At 44.3% G+C, this 20,335-nt stretch overlaps 1 protein-coding gene across 1 annotated transcript in view; it reads right to left on the bottom strand.

Annotated features, from left to right (window-relative positions):
- fgfrl1a (fibroblast growth factor receptor like 1a) overlaps positions 1 to 16,458 on the bottom strand; it is a 62,609-nt gene extending 46,151 nt beyond the window's left edge. Inside the window, exons 1-2 of the mRNA XM_030062686.1 lie at positions 16,392 to 16,458; positions 13,802 to 14,116 (exon numbers count right to left, since the gene is read on the bottom strand). Of these exons, the coding sequence (XP_029918546.1) occupies positions 13,802 to 14,116; positions 16,392 to 16,458 (382 nt within the window). The remainder of the gene's footprint in view (positions 1 to 13,801; positions 14,117 to 16,391) is intronic.
- Positions 16,459 to 20,335: the final 3,877 nt, after the last annotated feature.

The raw sequence follows: 20,335 nt of genomic DNA on the forward strand, positions 1-20,335 counted from the left end.
ACTCACTCACTCACTCACTCATTCACCCGCTCACTCATTCACCCAGTCGTCTGCTTGTTCACCCGCTGACTTTCTGTATTCACTTCTTCCCTTTTTCGCCGTCCCACTTTACATTTCCTCTCGTTATTGCTCATCGCTCTCGTGATCACGCACTCTCCTGCTCTTTCGCTCCCTCCCCCCTCCTTCCCATCCCTCCCTCCCTCGCCTCGCTCGGCTTTCTTGTTCTCTGGACTTTTTGTTGCTGACGGACCCCCGCCGAGAAGTGAAGCCTTAATTATGTTAAACAAATTGAGGAATCGGGGCACTTTAGAGGCTGAATCATCCGACGCTCGCTTTCATGTAGTGTTACTCACCCTGCTCGGGCGCCCGGCGCGCTTTTAAATATTTGGGACATGACCAAATGCGTCGCATTACAATTCTGCTGCATTCTCTGGGCAGTGCGTAACTCGACAGCATGTTAACCTGTGCATTAGTCAGTGGAAAAGGATCAGTTAATATGTAAAATGTTTTAAATGAAAATCTCGAAAAATAAAAAAAAAATAACCCGCAATAGGCGAAATCCGCCAAGTAGTCAGCTTTATTTTTTACAATTATTATAGATGTTTTAAGGCTGTAAAACCCCTCACTACACACTTTATACACTTTTCTCAGACGGGCATTAACATTTTCTCACTTTTCTCTCTTGTTTAAACAAGAGAAGTTCAAACCTTCGTAGAAAAATAAGTCCAGTAAAAAAAAAAAAAGCATGCAAAATTGCACTACAAAAAATCCGCGAAACTGCGAGGCCGCGAAAGGTGAACCGCGTTATAGCGAGGGACAACTGTATTACCATGCAAAGGTACAAATGTGACGTACTAAAGCAAGAAATCCTCCTGTCCTTACTTCACTTGGCTCTATAAAATAAGTGCCTCTTGTTTAGCAGGATTTTCTAAACTATTCCTTTTGCAGTAGCAGCAGTGCAGCCGGTTCTGCATGTAAAAAGTGGGAGTCCAAACCGTGCCGACATCTGTGGCTGATAATCAAAAAGAAAGAAGCGAATGCCCACTAAGCCAAAGCACACACACACACACACACACACACACACACACACACACACACAGAGAACTAAGGTTACACCTCACATTAGCTACGGGAGAGTTGCTTTGGAAACCCAGAGTGAAAACATGTTTCATTTGGACTTTGAGGACAGCTGTCGGACGGAGGTAAAGGAAAGATCCACCCTAAAACTGAATTTAAAGCACGCTGACGTCTTTGTTGTTTCGGTTTTCACGTTCGGTGCGCCGTCGCGTCTCGCTGTTTTCATCACGAAAAACCAAAGCCGTCGTTCCTCAGAGGATGCTGGTGTGTTTGGCTGCTTGGTGGCGTCCAGTGGCGCTCTGGCTGGAGCGGAAAACGAGAGTTGTCTTGCGAGATCAGCTGGCGATGTGAGGTCAGGGAGATATCAAAGCCAAGAAAAACTTTACGTCACTTTCACCAGTCATTTTTCCCAGTTGACCTTTCTTTTTCTTTTTTTTTTTTTTTAACAGTAAATCCACCGTGATGTGAAAGCGTCGTCGGAGCACATTTGAGAGAGATGACACGGGAGAGCAGAGGTGATTTAGTCGGGATAGAAGTGAGATTTCAAGCTACGGTGGAAGGCAATTGCAATTAAACGGTCCAAATTCATGAGAAATGCGCGAGTCCCTTCTGTTTTGGGGTGGATTTTCCCTGATTTACACTGAATGAGTCACTGTGCAGCCTCGTGGAAACGGCCCGCTGACTGACAGATGGCATCTCGTATGGAGAATTGAAGTCAAAGCTAGCGCAGGGCATTTAAGACCCATTAGGGGTCTATGAGAGCTTGACTTGGCATACCACCACTAGACCTAGCCCATACACTCTTTCTCTCTCTCTCTCTCTCACACACACACACACACAAACACGTACACACACACACACACACACACACGGATGTAAATGGAGCGTGAAGGCAAACAGGAGGGGGAGAAGTGAGGAGCTGAAAGACACTGAGCTCCAGAGAAAAGACGTCTTCTCTCGGTCTGTTGAGAAAGAATGAGAGAAGAGAAGGAGGAGAGAGAGAGAGAAAAAAAATGAGGAAGACGCGGAGAAGGAAGGGGCGATAAGCTCCGGAGAGAGGGAGAAAGCCAAAGAGAGGCGGAGGAGACGGGACGGTGAGGACGACGGGAGCGAAAGAGGGAGAAAAGAAATGGAGAGACGAATTTGAGAGAGATAAGGAAGGAGGGTGAGAGACTGAGGGATCAGTGGAGGAAAAAATGAGGGGAGAGAGAGAGAAAGAGAAAGAGAGAGAGAATTGCAGGACTTTCCCAGTGGTCCTGTAACCACACACACACACACACACACACATACATCATCACATAGACCTTTATACAGTCAATCGTGGGATGGAGCAATAAATAAATGAATAAATGATCAAAAACTAAATACACACACTGACACACACACACAAACACACACACACACACACACACACACACACACACACACACACACACACACACACACACACTCGTTACAAATGAATAAACCTGCAGGGAGGAAGAGAAATGAACATCCTTTCTTACGGCACAAGCCAGGTTCTGTAAAAAGCGGTAAACGGTGAGTTACTTTAGTTTTTTATTTTGTCTCTGTATTTGTTTGCTGAGCGCTCCCCGGCTGTGATGTTCCTACGCTGCGTTTGCCAGAAACCGCCTGTCAATCAAGCGGCGTGGGCGGGACAGTGGCCTTGTTGTTGGTGCGTTTCTGTAGGTGGCGCTCAAGCCGACCACCCAGTGCGTCTCCTGGCTGCTCCAAACTAAAACAGACGTAAAACGCATCACTTCTACATTTTTCCACGTGTTACGAACCGCATGGAAAAGAGCGAATGATTATTTATATGAAAAATGTCTTTATCTTAATACATCTGATCTTCTTGAAAACAGATATATAGATAGAGGAAATAAAAAACAGACTGCAGCCACACCTCTTTGTCCTGCACAGAGTTTTGGATTTAATCTGAACTCCTGTTCTCGACTTGTTAAGACATGGGCTGCCTCGCCAGAACTCCTTTTTTTTTTTTTTTTTTTTTTTTTATGTGTTGTGTTTTGTTTTTTTCTTTCTTTTTTTCCCCCTCCAGACTTGTTGATGTCTTTGCACTAAATCCAGGAACAAACAGCAGCTCTATTCTTTTCTCTCTGTCCATCTCCTCTGTGTCTCTTTGCTGGAGGTGAAACGAGGCAGAACGGGAGGATGTGGGACAGACAGCCATGAAATGGAGGCCAGGGCCCCTGAGGAGTGTGTGTGTGTGTGTGTGTGTGTGTGTGTGTGTGTGTGAATGTAATCATCCATATTTGTCTGTGTGTGTGTGTGTGTGTGTGTGTAAGAGAGGAGAGAGAGAGAGTGTGTGTGAATAAGGGGCTTTATGTATGTGTGTATGTGCAGTTTTTCTTGTATTTGTATGTGTGTTTAGGCACATCTTTACTTGAGAGAGAGAGAGAGAGAGAGAGAGAGAGAGTATCTACACACACACACACACACACACACACACACACACACACACAGGATATACTGTCTCTATATCTAATTAATAATTAACAAATATTAATCTTCATTTTTGTTGAAATGTTTTATGTACTGTTTAATGTTTCCATGTTTGGTTATTATCTCTAAATATTTGAACAAATTGTTCTTGTAACTTTCATGCCAATAAAGCTTGTGAACTGCCTGGTCTTACATATATATATGTGTGTGTGTGTGTGTGTGTGTGTGTGTGTGTGTTTATCTCTCCTGGACTCTGAACAACAAGGCGGCAAACAGCTTTTGAAACCCGACTCGCCTCCGTGCCCCTCTCCGTGCTGCTCCCCCATCTCTCCTCACACACACACACACACACACACACACACACACGTGCTCTGACCGGCATGTTTACATCTCTGTTCTCTACAATGGCACCCTGATTTCCGGAGGAGCAGCTTTGTCTGGCTCACTGTAGGGGCGGCGTGTTTTCACCCTGTGCGACCAAACTGAAGCCAGCTGATCTGCAGAGTGAAAACAGGAAGAAGACGAACAAGATAAGAGCGCCGCTCAGCCCCCCCCCCCGTTCACTTTCATCCTGCTCTGACACAGCAACGGTCCAAAAAAAAAAAAGATCCCATTCATTAGCAAAACTCACTCACCACAGGGAATTAATTTGAGACCGCATGTGCTCTCTGTCCGATTCCAGACCGAAGAATCTGTGTTTCATCCCAGAATTCCTGTTGAAGTGCTGCGCGGGCCAAAATCCAAGAACAAATTCCAACCAATCAGAGATGTCGCTGTAACCATGGAGATGTGTTGCTATTCTAGTGGCTTGACGGGCCACGAGAAAACTTCAACCAATCAGAATAATCAAGTGTAAGGAACTATAAAGCTGCTGATAACTGTACATTACATTACTAGAATGATCAGAAAAAACTGAGTAAGGACTGCGTATAAAAATAAATAAAAATAAAAATATCTGCATTAGCTATTGCTGAACTTAAATGGAAATATCTGCACAGGGCTTCTGTTAATGTAAACCAACGACCCATTTTTAGTGGGAACTAAAAAAAAAAAAAAAAAAACACAATCGGCTTGCTTATTTTAAAAGTGGTATTGGACGAGAGGAAAGCATTTATCCTTAACAATCCCTCACAACCGCCAAATCGCCGCCGCCGCCTCCTTTTCGATTTGGATCCTCTTACCCCCCAAACCACATCCTTCGCCTGAACTCTCAACCTGCTCTCCCCTCCTGGTGAGATTTTCCCGGAGCCAGCTCGCACAGCAGGCGCCGGTGGAAACCAGCGCAGCACCTGGCCGGCTCGCTCTGGAGGAGAGGAACACACTGGAAACGGTCCGAGGGGAGAGAAAACTTCGACTTCAACAGTCTTCAACGGCAAGACTCCTGGAGACGAAGGCCTGATTCCAGGTCAGCTCAGGACGAAAACAGACGCTTCCAGAGCTTTAACACAAATGAGCGGATCAAAGGATGAGCCATGCATGTCTTCTGTCTTTCTATATTATTTACTGGCTCCTTGAACCTCTTAGGACCTGGCGTCATTTTGTTTTTTTTTTGCACTGTGATATTCAAAACACGTTCAAAAATATGTTTGTATGTGTTATTAATGCAAGACAAAGCAGTCAGGACAAAAACTGCAATGTTCAGGGTGGAAATAAAGACTTTTGCACTCTATTACACAACGGCGACTTTATTGTGTTTTAAAGAAATTGAGAACCAGTGTCCACATATTTGGACATCATTTTTCTCTAAAACTACACCATGTAAAAAGATGATGCATAGTTTTTTATACTTATCAGGGTCCAATAAGCCAAAATAGAATCATATGAATCATATCAAACAAGAGCTCGGGTCTTAAGAGGTTAACACTACAGTTGTCCCTTGCTATTCGCAATTTTGCATGCTTTTTTTTTTTTTTTTTTTTTTTACTGGACTTATTTTTCTACGAAGGTTTGAACTTTGAGAGTGTTTAAACAAGAGAGAAAAGTGAGAAAATGTGAATGCCAGTATGAGAAAAGTGTGTAGTGAGGGGTTTTACAGCCTTAACATCTAATCTATAATAATTGTAAAAAATAAAGCTGACTACTTCGCGGATTTCGCCTATTGTGGGTTATTTTTAGTGCGTCATGCTCCTTTTCTCTGAGTCTAGTGGCTGGAACGGACCGGCCAAAAATTGGAAATCAGATCAAGGCAGGTGATGCTACCTGGAGGGTGTGGCTGGACCGGGACGAGAGAGCGGCTTTGACCTCGTACCCTCAAATCCAGGCTGCTACAGATGCTGCTCTGTTTCGGACAAGCCTTGGTTTATCTTTGCAATCCTTATTAACATTCAGGTTAATTGTGCTGACTGTTTGGACAACATCTGTCTGTGGACTTTGGATTGATGTGGATGTGAAGAGTTTTGCTCAGCCACTACAAGAAATAAGCTTTAGTTTAATGCTAGAATAAAAAAGGAGAACAGGCCGGTCCTTTGGTGTTTTGGGCTGATGCAGGACAGAAACGTGCGGGGGGATTCAAAACCAGAACTGTGCTTCAGGAGTCCAGAAGCTCGACTGCTCCTCTATCTCCAGGCAACACTTACAAATAAAATCTGTTTTCTCGTTCTGTAAATCACAGAGAGAAATCACCAAAATCCCCCCTGAACACTGGGGGCTGAGAATCACGCAGCTCCCCCAACCACCGCTGCTGCCTCTCCGTGCATCAGAGCCACAGCTCACACACACACACACACACACACACACACACACACTCACATGCACAGGCACAACAGGCACAGGTGTGTGTGTGTGTGTGTGTGTGTGTGTGTGTGTGTGAACAATAAAGACAGAAGAGAAAGAGAGAGAGATTGGAGTGCAAGTTACTTATGACTGGGCACTGTACAATCATACACACTCCCTTCTCACATTCTGTGTGTGTTTGTGTGTGTGTGTGTGTGTGTGTGTGTGTGTGTGTGTGTGTGTGTGCATGACTCATACCAATTAGACTGTAAACTTTGGCCACCTCTCTATCCTCTCCTTTCCCCACACACACCAGGCACCAGATATCTCAATTAAAAAATCAGAAACCTGAGAGCACACACACACACACACACACACACACACACACACACACACACACACATGCACACACACACAGGGAGGGATGGAGGGATATTGGTCTGCAACATGATCTGTTGTCTTAGTTTCTTGCCACAAGACAGCTGCAGAGTCTCACACTTGCATCACAGTAAAATGAGGCGAGAATGAGTCTGAACAGAGGAGTGTGTGTGTGTGTGTGTGTGTGTGTGTGTGTGTGTGTGTGCATTTGTGCTTTGTTCAGCTTCAGCTCAGCGAAACAAGTCCATCAAAGTATCTCAATTACAAACAATTTTGATTCATTATGAAATATGACGTCAAAAATGCAGTTTACGTTGATTTCGCTGATTTGAAATTCGAACGCCGTGCTGGTGCTGGCAAAGCGTCACGGCGAATCGCTTGCGGTCTCCAACCAGAGCCGCTTCGTTCTATTTTCCATTTGTCATGTTTCGCGTTCCCCCGTTTCAACGTTGATTACGCGTCTTGGATTTGCGCGGAGTGTCACCCTGATGAACATAAATCATGCAGAAAGCTCGTTTATTGAAACATACGTCTGGGCTTGATATCTCTCTCTCTCTGCCTGTCTCTCTCCTCTCTGTTCTCCAATTATGACCAGATGTCGGCCGCTATGGTTGAGCTCCAAAATCACCGCAAATCATCGCACCAGTCACTTACAAATGGACGTGTCACGTGCACGCTCGCACACACACACACACTTGCAAACACCGGTGTGGATGCATGCGCCCACACGTCGGCATGCATGCACAGGCACAAGAGAGTGCGCGCAGATGCAGAAGTGTGGAGGACCGTACGTATGCGCACACACACACACACCCACGCATAGTCTTGTGCACGCACACACACACACACACACACACACACACACACACGATTCCAAACCGCTTCCTTCCTTCTTACGCATGGGTTCCCAGCTCTCCTCCAGACACGCTCCCATTGTCATCACATCTGGTTTAAACTATGAATTTACTGTCATTCACTCCGCAGGGAGGAGGAGGGAGAGAGTTCGACGTCCTCGTGAGCGAAGGAGAAAAAGAGGAAGAAAAGGGTGAACGAGAGAAAGAGAGAGGCAGAGAGGGAGAGAGAGAGAGATCTGCTTTGCAAGTGGCTTTAAAACCTTTCTCTTTAAGTCTTCTCCACTGACCCACATATTTCTCTTGTGGATGTGAAGCGAGAGAGAGAGAGAGAGAGACAGAGAGAGAGAGAGAGAGAGACTCAGTTCTTGAAGGACACTGAGGTCTGCAGACTAGAAGAAAAAAAAATTGTTCCTCAGTTTTCACTTTACTGGTGGTCCTGTAACTCTATGCAACACACACACACACATGCTCCCACACAGACACAAGTGCACAGACGAACGCACACATGTATTTACTCAGACAAACATTAACACACCCACACACACACACACACACACACACCAAACACATAAAAAAAAGAACAAACAACTCGAAGGAATCTTTTAATTTCCCGTGCCAACGAACGACTGCCTTCACAAAACGCCTCTCCCTCCGCCTGACTTCAATGGCCGGGCAGCGGCACGGCGGTGCGTTTTATGGCAATCAAACGCTATTAAACTGTGGAAAAGGGGAAACTGTGAAAATATTGATACAAATTAAAAACGCGGTCAGGGAAAAACGAGCCGGCCGGCGGAGCGGAGCGCGGAGGGAAGCGGGGAGGTTGGGCGCTAATGGGGAAAAGGTGTTAAAGATCCTTTTTGTTCGAAACGGAGAGGGAAAGACAATAAGGCGCAGGTGTGGGCTCATTACTGCGAACGCGAGCGGTCATAGGGTAATTATCGTCGGACCACACAGGAGGAGAGAGGAGAGGGGAGATGAAAGCGAGGAGGAGAGGAGAAGACGTGAGGAGGCATCAGAAGAAGGAGAAAAAGGAGGGAGAAGAAAGCCAAACGAGAGGACAAAAGCAGGGTTTTGACATCGCGATCATGAGAGAGCGTCTTCACAACAGCATTTCTGAGAAAGCAAGAACCGACCATCATCCATTCCTGCCTATGCAGATCGTTCCAGCTATGAAAACACCGGGAAACACGCTTTTCTGACACCAGCGCCGATTTCTGGACTAACTGCTTCTCCAAGGATGTGACTTACAGAGGGGGCGGGGTGGAGGGGGTCATCTTTGAAGGTTAACCCAAAAGAGGAAATCTCCGAGTGCAATCTGCATAATCTTGCCCATGCAGCGACGCAGCTTCTTGACAGCTTGTGTGTGTGAACTTGTTTTTTTTTTTTTTTTTTTTTAGGCTGAAGAGAGGAGGTGGTTGTTTTCTTGATGCTTGTTTCCATGGGAGAAGAAGAGCTGATTTGTTCTGTGCTTTTTTTTTTTTTTTTTTTTTTTTTTGGACCTTGACTACATTTACATGCACACCATATTCCGGTTCGGCTCAATATTCCGGTTAAGGTAACTGCGCCGCGGCAACTGGAATATTCCGTTTACATGTTACTTGGCATGCCCCCGTGTTTCGGCGTATTCCACTCTCTGATGTAATGCGACACTCAGCCGCAGGGGGGCAGCAGCACGCGTCTGGTCTGCCGGAAATACAGACGAAGAAGTCTTCTTCTTTTACTTCTGTCGCTATTTCTATGTTTTCTCCCATCGATATACTCTGTGATATTTAAGTCTTTCATTAGCTGAAGGCGGACTGCAGTCTCCTGGCTCTTGCTGCGGTTCGCCATGCCGTTTTCCCCGCTTGCAGTAACCATAGCAACAAAGACGCCACAGAATTCCTTGCGAGTCGAGCATGTGCGGTCGTGACTGAATATTCCGGTTCGGGGAGTTTTCCGACTAAGGTGTTTACATGCCCCAATATCCCGGTTGGAACAGGAATATTCCAGGGGGCTTATTCGGAATTCTCTCCAACCGGAATATGACCTTAATCGGGTTCGGTGCGTGTTTACATGACACGTGCGCAACCGGAATATTGCGAATATTCCGGTTAATACAGGAATAAGGTGTGCATGTAAACGTGCTCCTTGTCTGCAAAATGGGATTCCCCAGTGGAGCGAGATTTGAATTAAAATGACTTCAACTTGAGGGTTTTCTGAAGGTCATTTTAGCCTGAGACTTGCTATTGCTTACCTGGTTAAACTCTAAACAACTGAAATTTTTCCCCAAAGGTGTGTTTCCTCAAGAGGCCCCATATTCTTAAAGCCCACCTCCAGCCATTGATTAAACCCTGCACACCGGCTCTAGATCTTGTATTGCATTTGATGATCTACCCATCTTAAAAAATATATTTTTATAAAACACTCAAGCGACTGGGGGCCTGGTGCCAGTGATATGAAGAGCACCACCTCGTCAGGTGACGGGATCGCTTCCTTTGGTTCATAACGCCATCAACCTTGCCTGCTCGAATCGGCTTTTTTTGAGACTGTCCTTGGCACATGTGCAGTTTCAAAGTGGAAAAGTATGTCTTGTGGTTGTGGCGTATGAAAAACACCACATGGACATGTCAACAAGATCTAAACTTTTCATCGGAGGGGTTTTTTAAAAGTAAAATCTGAGTTTGAGTTTGTGCACGGACACATATGGATGAAGCGGGGCGATTGTTTTAAAGCTTTATCAGACGGAGAATAGTTAAGAAACACACCAGTGATGCTGACGTGTTAAAGGAAATAGATCCCAGTGCTGCTGCAGGGCCCACCAAGTGAAATTTAAGCTATTTTAAGACCCTTTTAAGACTACCTAGAATGCAATTTAAGACCTATTTCAATATCATTTGCGCCAAAGTATGAAGTATAAGGAAAATCGATATGGAACAATATTGCGAGGTAGGCAGAAAGAGATGTTTTTTTTTCTCCGCAGCTTTATGTTTTTCTGATTTCGTGTTGGACTCTAAAGCCTTTACACCCATGGGCCACATGGGTGCAATTTGAGCACAATTTGAGCGTTTTCTTTTCTTTCTTCTTTTCACAGATACAGAAGCGGGCCACATGCTCCCCTTCCCAGAATTTGGCTGTAAACGAGGACAAAACTCACCACATCTTGTTAAACCTACACGCTCCCATCGAGCTGTGCTGGGTGCGGCCGTCAGAGGCTGCAAGTGAATTAATTTCAGTTAAATCTCTGTTCACACTGTGAGAAATCGAAGGCTTGATTTTAAGTGCCACAGGGAAAAAAAAAAAAAAAAAAAAACACAAAAAAATCAGCTACATTAAAAAAAAAAAAAAAACATCCAAAAGATTTACGGTTTTATAAAAGTTACTTCATTCAGCTGGCATTTATGACCTATGAAATACGTATTTAAGATATTTTAAGAGTTTTTAAATTGAGATTATGAAGTGAATTTAAGACTTTTTAAGACTTTTTAAAGGACCCGCAGAAACCCTGGATCCAGAATCACAGAACAAACACGTCTCCTCCTTTACTCACGTGGGTTTGCCCAATTCACTGTGTGTGTGTGTGTGTGTGTGTGTGAATGAAAGGGATAGTGAATGCATGAGAGAGAGAGAGAGAGAGAGAGAGAGAGAGGGAGAGAGGCAGCAGCTGTCTGTGTGGATGACCTCAGAGGCAGCTGTTGCCCCCCGCCCCACCCCTCCATCTCCACCCCTTGCCCTCCGTATGCCAACGTGCCTTTGAAGTTCAGGAGCAGACCGATGCTGCGCTGCTGGACGCGACACCAATACTGACATCTGGGAAAAAATTAAACCTAATTGTTTATGCCAATTGTTTTATCGAAAAGGCGTGGGAAATCGTTTTCTTACACTGGAAACTCGAATTCAAAATGTGATTTCAGCGGTCAGCAGGTGAGTTCGCTGTGTAACCGACATGACAACACATTGGATTTCGCTGCTGCAATCAGTCCAAATCCGACACAATCCCTCTTTTGTGGGCTTGTTTGCCCGCGGATTTATGTCACAGATGATTCACATTTCCAGATCAGAGCTGCATCATAAAAAACATTAGAGTTTCATAAGCGAAAAAAGGCCTTAAGATGACGCACCGCGTTCAAAGGAGACCGCCGTGTGCTCTGCTCTCACGCCAGCAGCTCTTTTGTAACAGCAGGTGTCAAATTTTTCAAATGGTGGCGATCTCATCTTGGAAGGAAACTCTTGGCGGATCGTGAGCCAAAGTGCAAAGCCGAATTTCTTTTTTTTTTTTCTTTTTTTGCGTGCTTCGATTAAAGAAAAAAATGAACCTCGGATTGATTAAATTAAAAAAAGCGATATCGGTCGGCCGTATCGGTGTCGCAGCGCCAAGTCGAGCTCGCCGCCTTTGAAGTGCCGACACTGGGCAGCGAGAGACAGTTTAGTCAGACTCTCTGGAACTCTGCAGCCTTAATCTCCCTGCTGGCATCCACTCCACTGACTGAAACCTGACACACACACACACACACACACACACACACACACACACACACAGACACACACACTTAACTATGCAAACAGACACACATGCAGAGTGGCATGTACACAAACACATGCAGTGATGCACACATACTCGTATGGATGCACTGAGGCGCAAAACTGACACACACACACACACACACACACACACACACACACACACACACACACACACACACACACACACACACATAAACAGGGCTGCCTACATGCGCCGGCTTCTTCTGAACAGGTATTTTGTTTACATGCATAAGAGTTGGTGTATGTGGGGAGGCGAGGGGAGGGGGGGCTGCAACAAGCACAACAAATGTCTCTTTTATAGTGACACCAGAACTGAGGCGGGCACACACACACATACACACACATACACACACACACACAGAGAGAGAGAGAGAATCAAGGCAGTACGCAATGTCCTACACACACAGACAACGAGAGCAAAAGCACAAACATCTCCTTCAACAAATGCTCCATTCATAGTCTTACTGGCGCACACATGCACAACAATGATGGCAAGCGTGGACACACACACACACACACACATGCAGCGCAAACACACACACACACACACACACACACACACACACACACACATACACACACATACAAAGACAGAGCCTCATTGCCTAAAGTATTACACAAGCTTGACTGTTGTATAAAAGGCCCATCAACTGAACCTGGCTAATTACAGCATGTCCCAAAAACCGAACAGGAGAAAGAAAGAAAGGCAGACTGAAAGAAGGAAAGACAGAAAGAAAGAAAGAAAGAAAGAAAGAAAGAAAGTATAATGAGGAATAGAGAGAGCTAGATGATGAGCAAGACAGAAAGAAGCCAAGAGAGGACGAGTGAAATAAAGCAGAGAAATCTTGTGACTTGCTTATGGATGGTTGGACTCCATCAGTCTTTCACACACACACACACACACACACACACACACACACACACACACACACACATGCACCTCCTCCTTACATACACTCACATTCTTTCCGATACAACTCGGCCGTGTCTTTTGCCAAAACATAAATTTGCAGTTGTGCGGTTTAACTCCCTGATGACATCGGGGGTTATGTCTTCTTCTGAGGTCACTTCACTTTCAATTTAAAATGTGCACACAGCGTACTGGTGTGTGCTAGCACCGAGTTAGCAAGTGGTGTGTGCTGAACCTGACACGATTCTGTTTCCGAAACATTATATCTCCCTTTTGGGGGAAAAAAAAATAAAAAATACCTCAAGCACGACACTGAACATCACGTAAAAATAACAGATCCAGTGTCATTTTGGCAAATATGGACTGAATTATACACTGCAAAAACGCAAAATCTTACCAAGATTATTTGTCTTATTTCAAGTCAAAAATGTCTTCTTTCTAGTCAAAATATCTCATTACACTTAAAATAAGACATGATCACCTCAGAAGTAAACTGTTTTTAGACAATTTTCACTTGTTTCAAGTGAAAATTCACTTGAAACAAGAGAAAATTTGCTTCTTTCATTGGCAAAATTTGCCAGTGGAAAAAGTGAAAATTCACTTGAAATAAGTGACAATAGAAACAAGAAACAAATTTTGCCAATAAAACAAGCAAATTTTCACTTGTTTCAAGCAAAACTTGAAACAAGAGACAACTGTCTTAAAAACAAGTTACTTCTGAGGTGATCTTGTCTTATTTTAAGTGTAATAAGACATTTTGACTAGAAATAAGACATTTTTGACTTGAAATAAGACAAATAATCTTGGTAAGATTTTGAGTTTTTGCAGTCTAAAGAGTCATACGTCATCTAAAGAAGGTTTAAAAAGGGTCCTCAATCAAACGACTCACCGATAACGATGAGCGTGTAGTTGATGTTGACGCTGCCGAAGCCGTTGGTGGCCTTACAGATGTACGTTCCCGTGTCGTCGGCCTCCACCTCTTTAATCCGCAGGGCGTGCTGCAGCACCCTGAAGCGCGACCAGCCGCTGTGGATGTTGCGGCCGTCTTTGGTCCACATGATGAGCGGCGGGGGGTCGCCCTCCACGGGACAGGGAAGCTTCATGGTGCGACCCAGGCGAATGCTCTGCCGGTGGGACACCCGCTCCGACACCCGGGGCGGACCTTCACAGGAGGAGAGGAAACCGGAGAGTTCATAAGGCGCTTCTGGTCAACATTTCATACAAATAAACGAGATAATGATGAATTATTGAATAGATAACCGTTTCATTTACGCATTTCCTGAGGTTTAACTAGAATCAAAAGACGTCACATTTTGATTCGACATGTGATCTCTGGAAAGTGCTGTGCAACGAGCATTTAGCACACCACAAATCCCCCCAAAAACAAAGATCTTTTCTCAGTCTGTTGGCAGCATTTTGACCCCTACTGTTTTTTTTTTTTTTTTCCTGCGACTCGATGTGCATACAGTATGTGCAAACTTCCTGCTGACAGTTTTATCTTTCCTTTTTTATGAGGCGTCAAACACACATTTACACCAGATTCCAGATACGAGCGCATATTCAGGCTGAGGTCATATTCAAGATAAGCCGTTTTCCAACATGACCCCTTCTTGTGCCGTGTGGATGGAGCGGACGGAGGCGGACATTAACCAATACTCCATCAGGGACGCTGTGGTGTGTAGAAAATGGACTGTAAATGTGTGATTTCTGTGCACAGAGCCGTTGTGCCTGCCCTTGTGACTTGCATATCTAAAATTTTATGGATCCATTCTGCTGAACTTTACATGCAAGCTGCTCGAAAACCAAACCAAAATTCCAATTTTAATGAGCTCTAGGACCAAAAATCCTCTGAATGTTATATGAAAAAACAATGAGAATGATCTTTTACCCTTCAGTAAGTTCATAATCTCTTGGCTAAAAAAAAATGACATTTTACTTAAGACAAAAAACTGCATCCCCAGGGATCAAACGTCAAGCAGGTTTAATATCAACCCATATGGCTTTTTTTTTTTTTTTTTTTTTTTTTTTTTTGCCGGTAGAGACATAAAATCAAGCGTGACCTTGACCGCCCAGTAGCCGGTCTACTGTGAAACTGCACACTGGAAAAACAGAGTGGGTGGAAAAGTAGCCTGATTGAATGAGGAAGGTGGGAGGGGAGGATGGAGGATGGAGAGGGAGAGACACAGGAGGGATGGAGAAGAGGTGGAAAAGAGAGGAAGGAAGGTAGGGGAGGCCGTGAAGCGAGGGAGGATGGAATTTAAGGGAGTGAGTCTGAAACGAGAAAGGGGATGAAATACGGGCGAATGACAGAGGAGTACAAAGAAAGACAAACAGAGAGATAGAGGAGAGATGGAGGGAGGGAGGTGGGGGTCCAGAAAGTACTGAACATCTCTGTTTGGCTTCTCAGCGCTCCTTCTGGGTTAAAACAATACCCTCCAAAAATAGTACCAAAAACAAATGCAAGCCGCGGCCCACCACGTCGGCACAAAGTGTGTCCCGAGAGCCAACTGTGACCAGAAAACAAGCCGGGTCAAGCCGACAGCTTAAGGACCTCTTTCAGGGAAGGACAAAGGGCGGAGTTTCAGCCGTTATCCGACCGAATACACAGCACGGCCTGATCCAGACGGGAAACACAACGCAAACATAGCTTCAAATATTTGACGTACTCCAAGTGTGTTTAATTTGTTGTGCCGTTTGTCCGACACTGCCTTATCAGTCAGAGGAAGAAAACAGCACAACCAGAGGCCAAATAGTTTGTCCTTGTAAAAAAAAAAAAAAAAAGAAAAAAAGGGGGTTTCTAAACCATTGTAGACTCGAGGGTGTTGTGATTTGGGAATACACATTTGTCTTTTTGGGTGTTGTAACGTGGATTTCACAAGATCGGAAAAACAACGGGGTTTTTGATTGTGGTTCTTTCTTGGCTTGTGTTGGAAGGGAGGTGAAAGTAGATTGTACATAAACGCTATCAATATCTGATATTAAAACTAGGAAACTAGCAGCTGATTCTTTCTAGCACTTTCCTGGACAAAATTGCGCACATTAAGTGACGTATTTTAAGTTTCTGGGTTCATTTTTTTTTTTTTTTTTATACAGGGTTCCGACACCTTTTCTCAAATTATATTCAGGTGTATTTTCCATCACCTGTTTGCAGCGGTTTACGGCTACGAAATGATTATTTGATTTCTTCATCACATTAAATCAGATGTTATTATGTTTAGTGATTAAATTAAAAAAATAAAAGGAAAACACAACAAAGTTTCAGGTTTAAAAAACGTGTTGCTGACCGAGCCGTTTACATTACATTTTTCAAGAAGTTTCAAGTACGTTATTCAAAATCCAAGCACTTTCCAAACCTTGAAACATTAAAATTCAAGCATTTTCAAGGATTTCCAGCACCTGTACAAACCCCCTGTAAATAATAATAAACAGAGGAACTAGGCAGTTAGCACTGACAACCACCGTGGTTTAATTTTTTTCACCTTCTTGTTTGGCAAGAGGCTTGATTACCATGGAAACCAGCAACACCACACTGCGTGGAATAGACATTTTTCCACATTTTGACATGAAATAGCAGGATAAAGCCCGGTGTTACTACCGGCATTAATCAGATTCTGCTTCCTCTAAGCCTCTCCAGTGAGCCAGCGACATCAGGGCCCTGGCTCGGTTAGACCTAAATGGACCTTTTGGCTGACGTTTTCACCAAAAGGTCAAATTTTGACAACAAAAATATATTAAAATGATGGATATGTGTTAGTGTGTGGCTGCTTTACTCTTTTTTGATATCACTGTCATAGCCAGGAGCATACTGAGTCTATATAGACCTCATTATTTGCCTAAATCACTGATAAATTGTGCTTATTCCACTTTTATTGTCAGAAAGTGCGATGCAAACACACCACAGCAATGACTGGCGAGCAGCAAAGATGTTATGTGTTAAACAAAAACACTTTCTTCGCCTGCTGTAATATGCAGGACAGCAGAGACGCAGTGAAAGAGAGGCGATGAGCCGAGCAGACTGAGAGGTACAGTAGTTACAGTGGAGCTGGAGGTGTTTTCTGTCCCGGCTGGCCGCTGTTTTCACAGCAGAGCGGAGAGGTGGACGCCGTGATGGATGGAAGGAGGGCAAAAGTGTGAAAAAGACATTAGTCACAGAGAGGTATTCACAGCAGCCTCTCCTCCCTCCTCTCTTTCCTCTCGTTCCTGGACGGGGGAATGTGCTCAGCGGCATGGTTTTCTCATCAGGGGCGAGACAGGAGTTTCTCTCCCTCTCTCTCTCTCCCTTTCCCTTTGCACTCTTTTTCTCCATTGCACTCTATCTATTTATTTCTCTCTTTCTCCTTTCCTTTCTTTCTGGTTTTGTATCCTCAACGTTTCTCCCTCTTTCTCTAGCCCCCTTTTTCTCTTTCCTTTTCTTGCTACACATTCCTCCTTCTCTCTATACATCTATCTCTCTATTCCCCTTTCTCTGCCTCTTTCCAAAAAGGTTCCTTATTCCATGTTTCCAATTGATTCATAATTTCAGTGGGGATACTATTTTGTTTGCATCATAATTCATTTCATTTCATTTATTTTATTTTCTTAAATACTGATAAAGTGATTTTTTTTTTGTACCAAACAAACATGTTTTCTTACATCTGGAGAGCAAACTGTGCAGGCCAGGGAATCTCTGCGCCACAAAGGTACTTCATTCTTATCAATATTTCATTACACATTTTACCTTTATCAAAAAAAAAAAAAACAAAAAACAAAAAACAAAAAAAAACTGCAGCTCCAGCAGTTTGGATATTGCACTTGGACGCAGTGCAATTTGGATATTTTGATTGTTCATGCCTAGTTTGCATCTTTCCCTCCTCTATTTTCTTGCTCTTTCCTGCTTTTTCCTCCCTGTATTTACCTTTATACCCCCCCGCTCTCTCTCTCTCTCTCTCTCTAACAGATTGAAATCTCATTCTCCTGAACTCTTGCTGCTCCCCTGCTACCTCTCCTCCCTCGACCTGTCCTCCCCTCCCTCTCTCTCTCTCTCCCTTGTTGCCCCCTCCTGTCTCTTCTCCTTTTTCCAGTCATCACTTCTCCCGGCTGCTCACTCTGTCTTTTTGCAATTTTTGAGCTCTCTTTCCCTTCCCTTGCTCCCTTCTCTCTCTCTCTTTCTCTCTCTCTCTCTCTCTCTCTCTCTCTCTCTATTTGGTTTCTTTCATCACACTCATTCACACACAATCCCCTCCGTTCACTGCAGCGTGTCTCTCTCTCTCTCTGCGTCTCTCTTTCTCTCCCCCTCTGTCCCGCTTGATTTACTGCTCTCCTGCCTTCTGTTTGAGACAGAGCCCAGACACACACACACACACACACACACACACACACACACACACACACACCTCAATCTCTCCCCATAATGATCACAGGAGCAGGACCCCTCACTGAACCTCTAACTTTCGACAGTTAACCTCCTCCACTCTCCCTCCTCCTCCTCTTCCTCCTCCTGCTCCTCCTCCTCACTCCGTGACCGAAGTAAAACTCTTTTTAATCTCTCTCCAGAGGGATGAAACTGAAGCAAGCAAAAAATCTTTTCTGCTCTTTTGCACAAGAGGCACGGTCACTGTGTGTGTGCACGCATGTGTGTGTGAATATGTGTGTGTGTGTGTGTGTGTGTGTGTGTGTGTCCTATGGGCCATCTACGTGCTGCTGAATGTTTATGAAAGAAAAGTGCTGCATATAGTTATTATTGTTATGGTTGTGTCAATGTATGGAGGCCTATGTGTCAGTGTATACATAAGGGTTATCCTGTTCTGTTAAGGGAATGTGTGTATGTGTGTGTGTGTGTGTGTGTGTGTGTGTGTGTGAGAGAGAGAGAGAGAGAGAGAGAGAGAGAGAGAAAGAGAGAGAGAGTTTGTTTATTGACTTTATTGTATGTTTGAATGTAATTTTGTGTCTCGGCATGGCTCTGTGTTTGTATATGTCTGTATGTCTGTGTTTGTGTGTGTGTGTGTGTGTCTGTGTGTGTGTGTGGCAGCAGAGAAAATTGCAGGCCTTTATGTCTGGCCTGCAGTCTGTTTAGTCCATTTGGGGCTAACGGCACTCCCTCGGCTGCAACTGCCTCCGCACAACAATCTAACGCACCTTGAGGATTTTTGTTGGTCTCTGAACACACACGTGTTTGCGCACACACACACACACACATACACACACAGTGCATATGCTCCCTTTCTTTCCCCATGTGCGGCAGGCAGCAGGGAGTGTGTAGGTAGGCTAGACGTGCATGTCTGGTATGCTACAGTGTAATGACAGGAAAATACAGCCCACGACACACACACACACACACACACACACACACACACACACACACACACACACAAAGGCAGACCCTCCCATCTTAGTGCTTTAGATCCTCAGTATGAACGGAAGGAGAGGGGGTGTTAAAGCACTTTGTTCTGTTGTTTGTTCACTTTAACACTTTAACAAACTCTGACCTGTGAAAAAAATGAGCTGAAGAGTCACTGAACATGAACAAGTTGGGAAACGTGGATATGACTTCAGACCCGTGGTTTGTCAGAGTTTAGCTCAAATCGTGTCGGAGATGAAAAAAAGGGCAGAAAACAAATCAGTCTGTTGTGTTAACAGTTGAATCAATACATGAATATTTATGTAATACTGCTTATAGTTTTGGTGGGTGGGTGAATGACTGGGGGGGGGGGGTTTGAAGGTTGCATCATTCTATTCTAGTCTAGTCTAGTCTAGTCTATGCCAAATTAAATCTTGAAAACTCTTAAGGCTGAATTATGCTTCCGCGTAGGAAGAGCGTACGGAGGATGTGCGAAGCTTACGGGGGTTGTGCGACCGCCGCAGAGCCTTGCCGCGCGCCTCCCAAAAATTGTAACTACGCGGACCCTCCGCAGCCCCACAAGAGCTGTGATTGGTCCGCCGAAGTACATCATTTCCGGCATTTCGTTGCAACCGGCATCACAACATCCTGTTGTTGTGCCGGCCGGCAGCGCCGTTTTTAAAACAACTGTTGTCTCTCGACTCGTCGGTTGTGCTTGAAAACTTTGGAGAGTGCTGGATCTCGCGGAAGCACGCCTGGCCGAGGAGGTGCGCAAGTAGCAGCACCTATACGACTCGTCCCCTCGCCATTATAAAGACGGACAGAAGAGCAGCGACCATACGTCACAGATAGGGTGGCCATTTCCACAACTTCTTATTTGTTTAGTCACATTTTAGTTGACGAAAAGTCTTGGCATTTTAGTCTAGTTTTAGTCGAAGAAAATCCAAAGTATTTTAATCTAGTTTAAGTCAATAGTTTTAGTCAATATTCTTTTTTAGTCTTTGACCTACATCATGTTGGCTTTTTTTTTAATTTAACAATATTTTAAATTATTATTTTAAAAATGTAAATTACTTATCTAACAGACCTAACAATTCAGCTACAAAT

Source organism: Myripristis murdjan, chromosome 10 (genome assembly GCF_902150065.1).
Source record: "Myripristis murdjan chromosome 10, fMyrMur1.1, whole genome shotgun sequence".
NCBI lineage: Eukaryota > Metazoa > Chordata > Actinopteri > Holocentriformes > Holocentridae > Myripristis > Myripristis murdjan.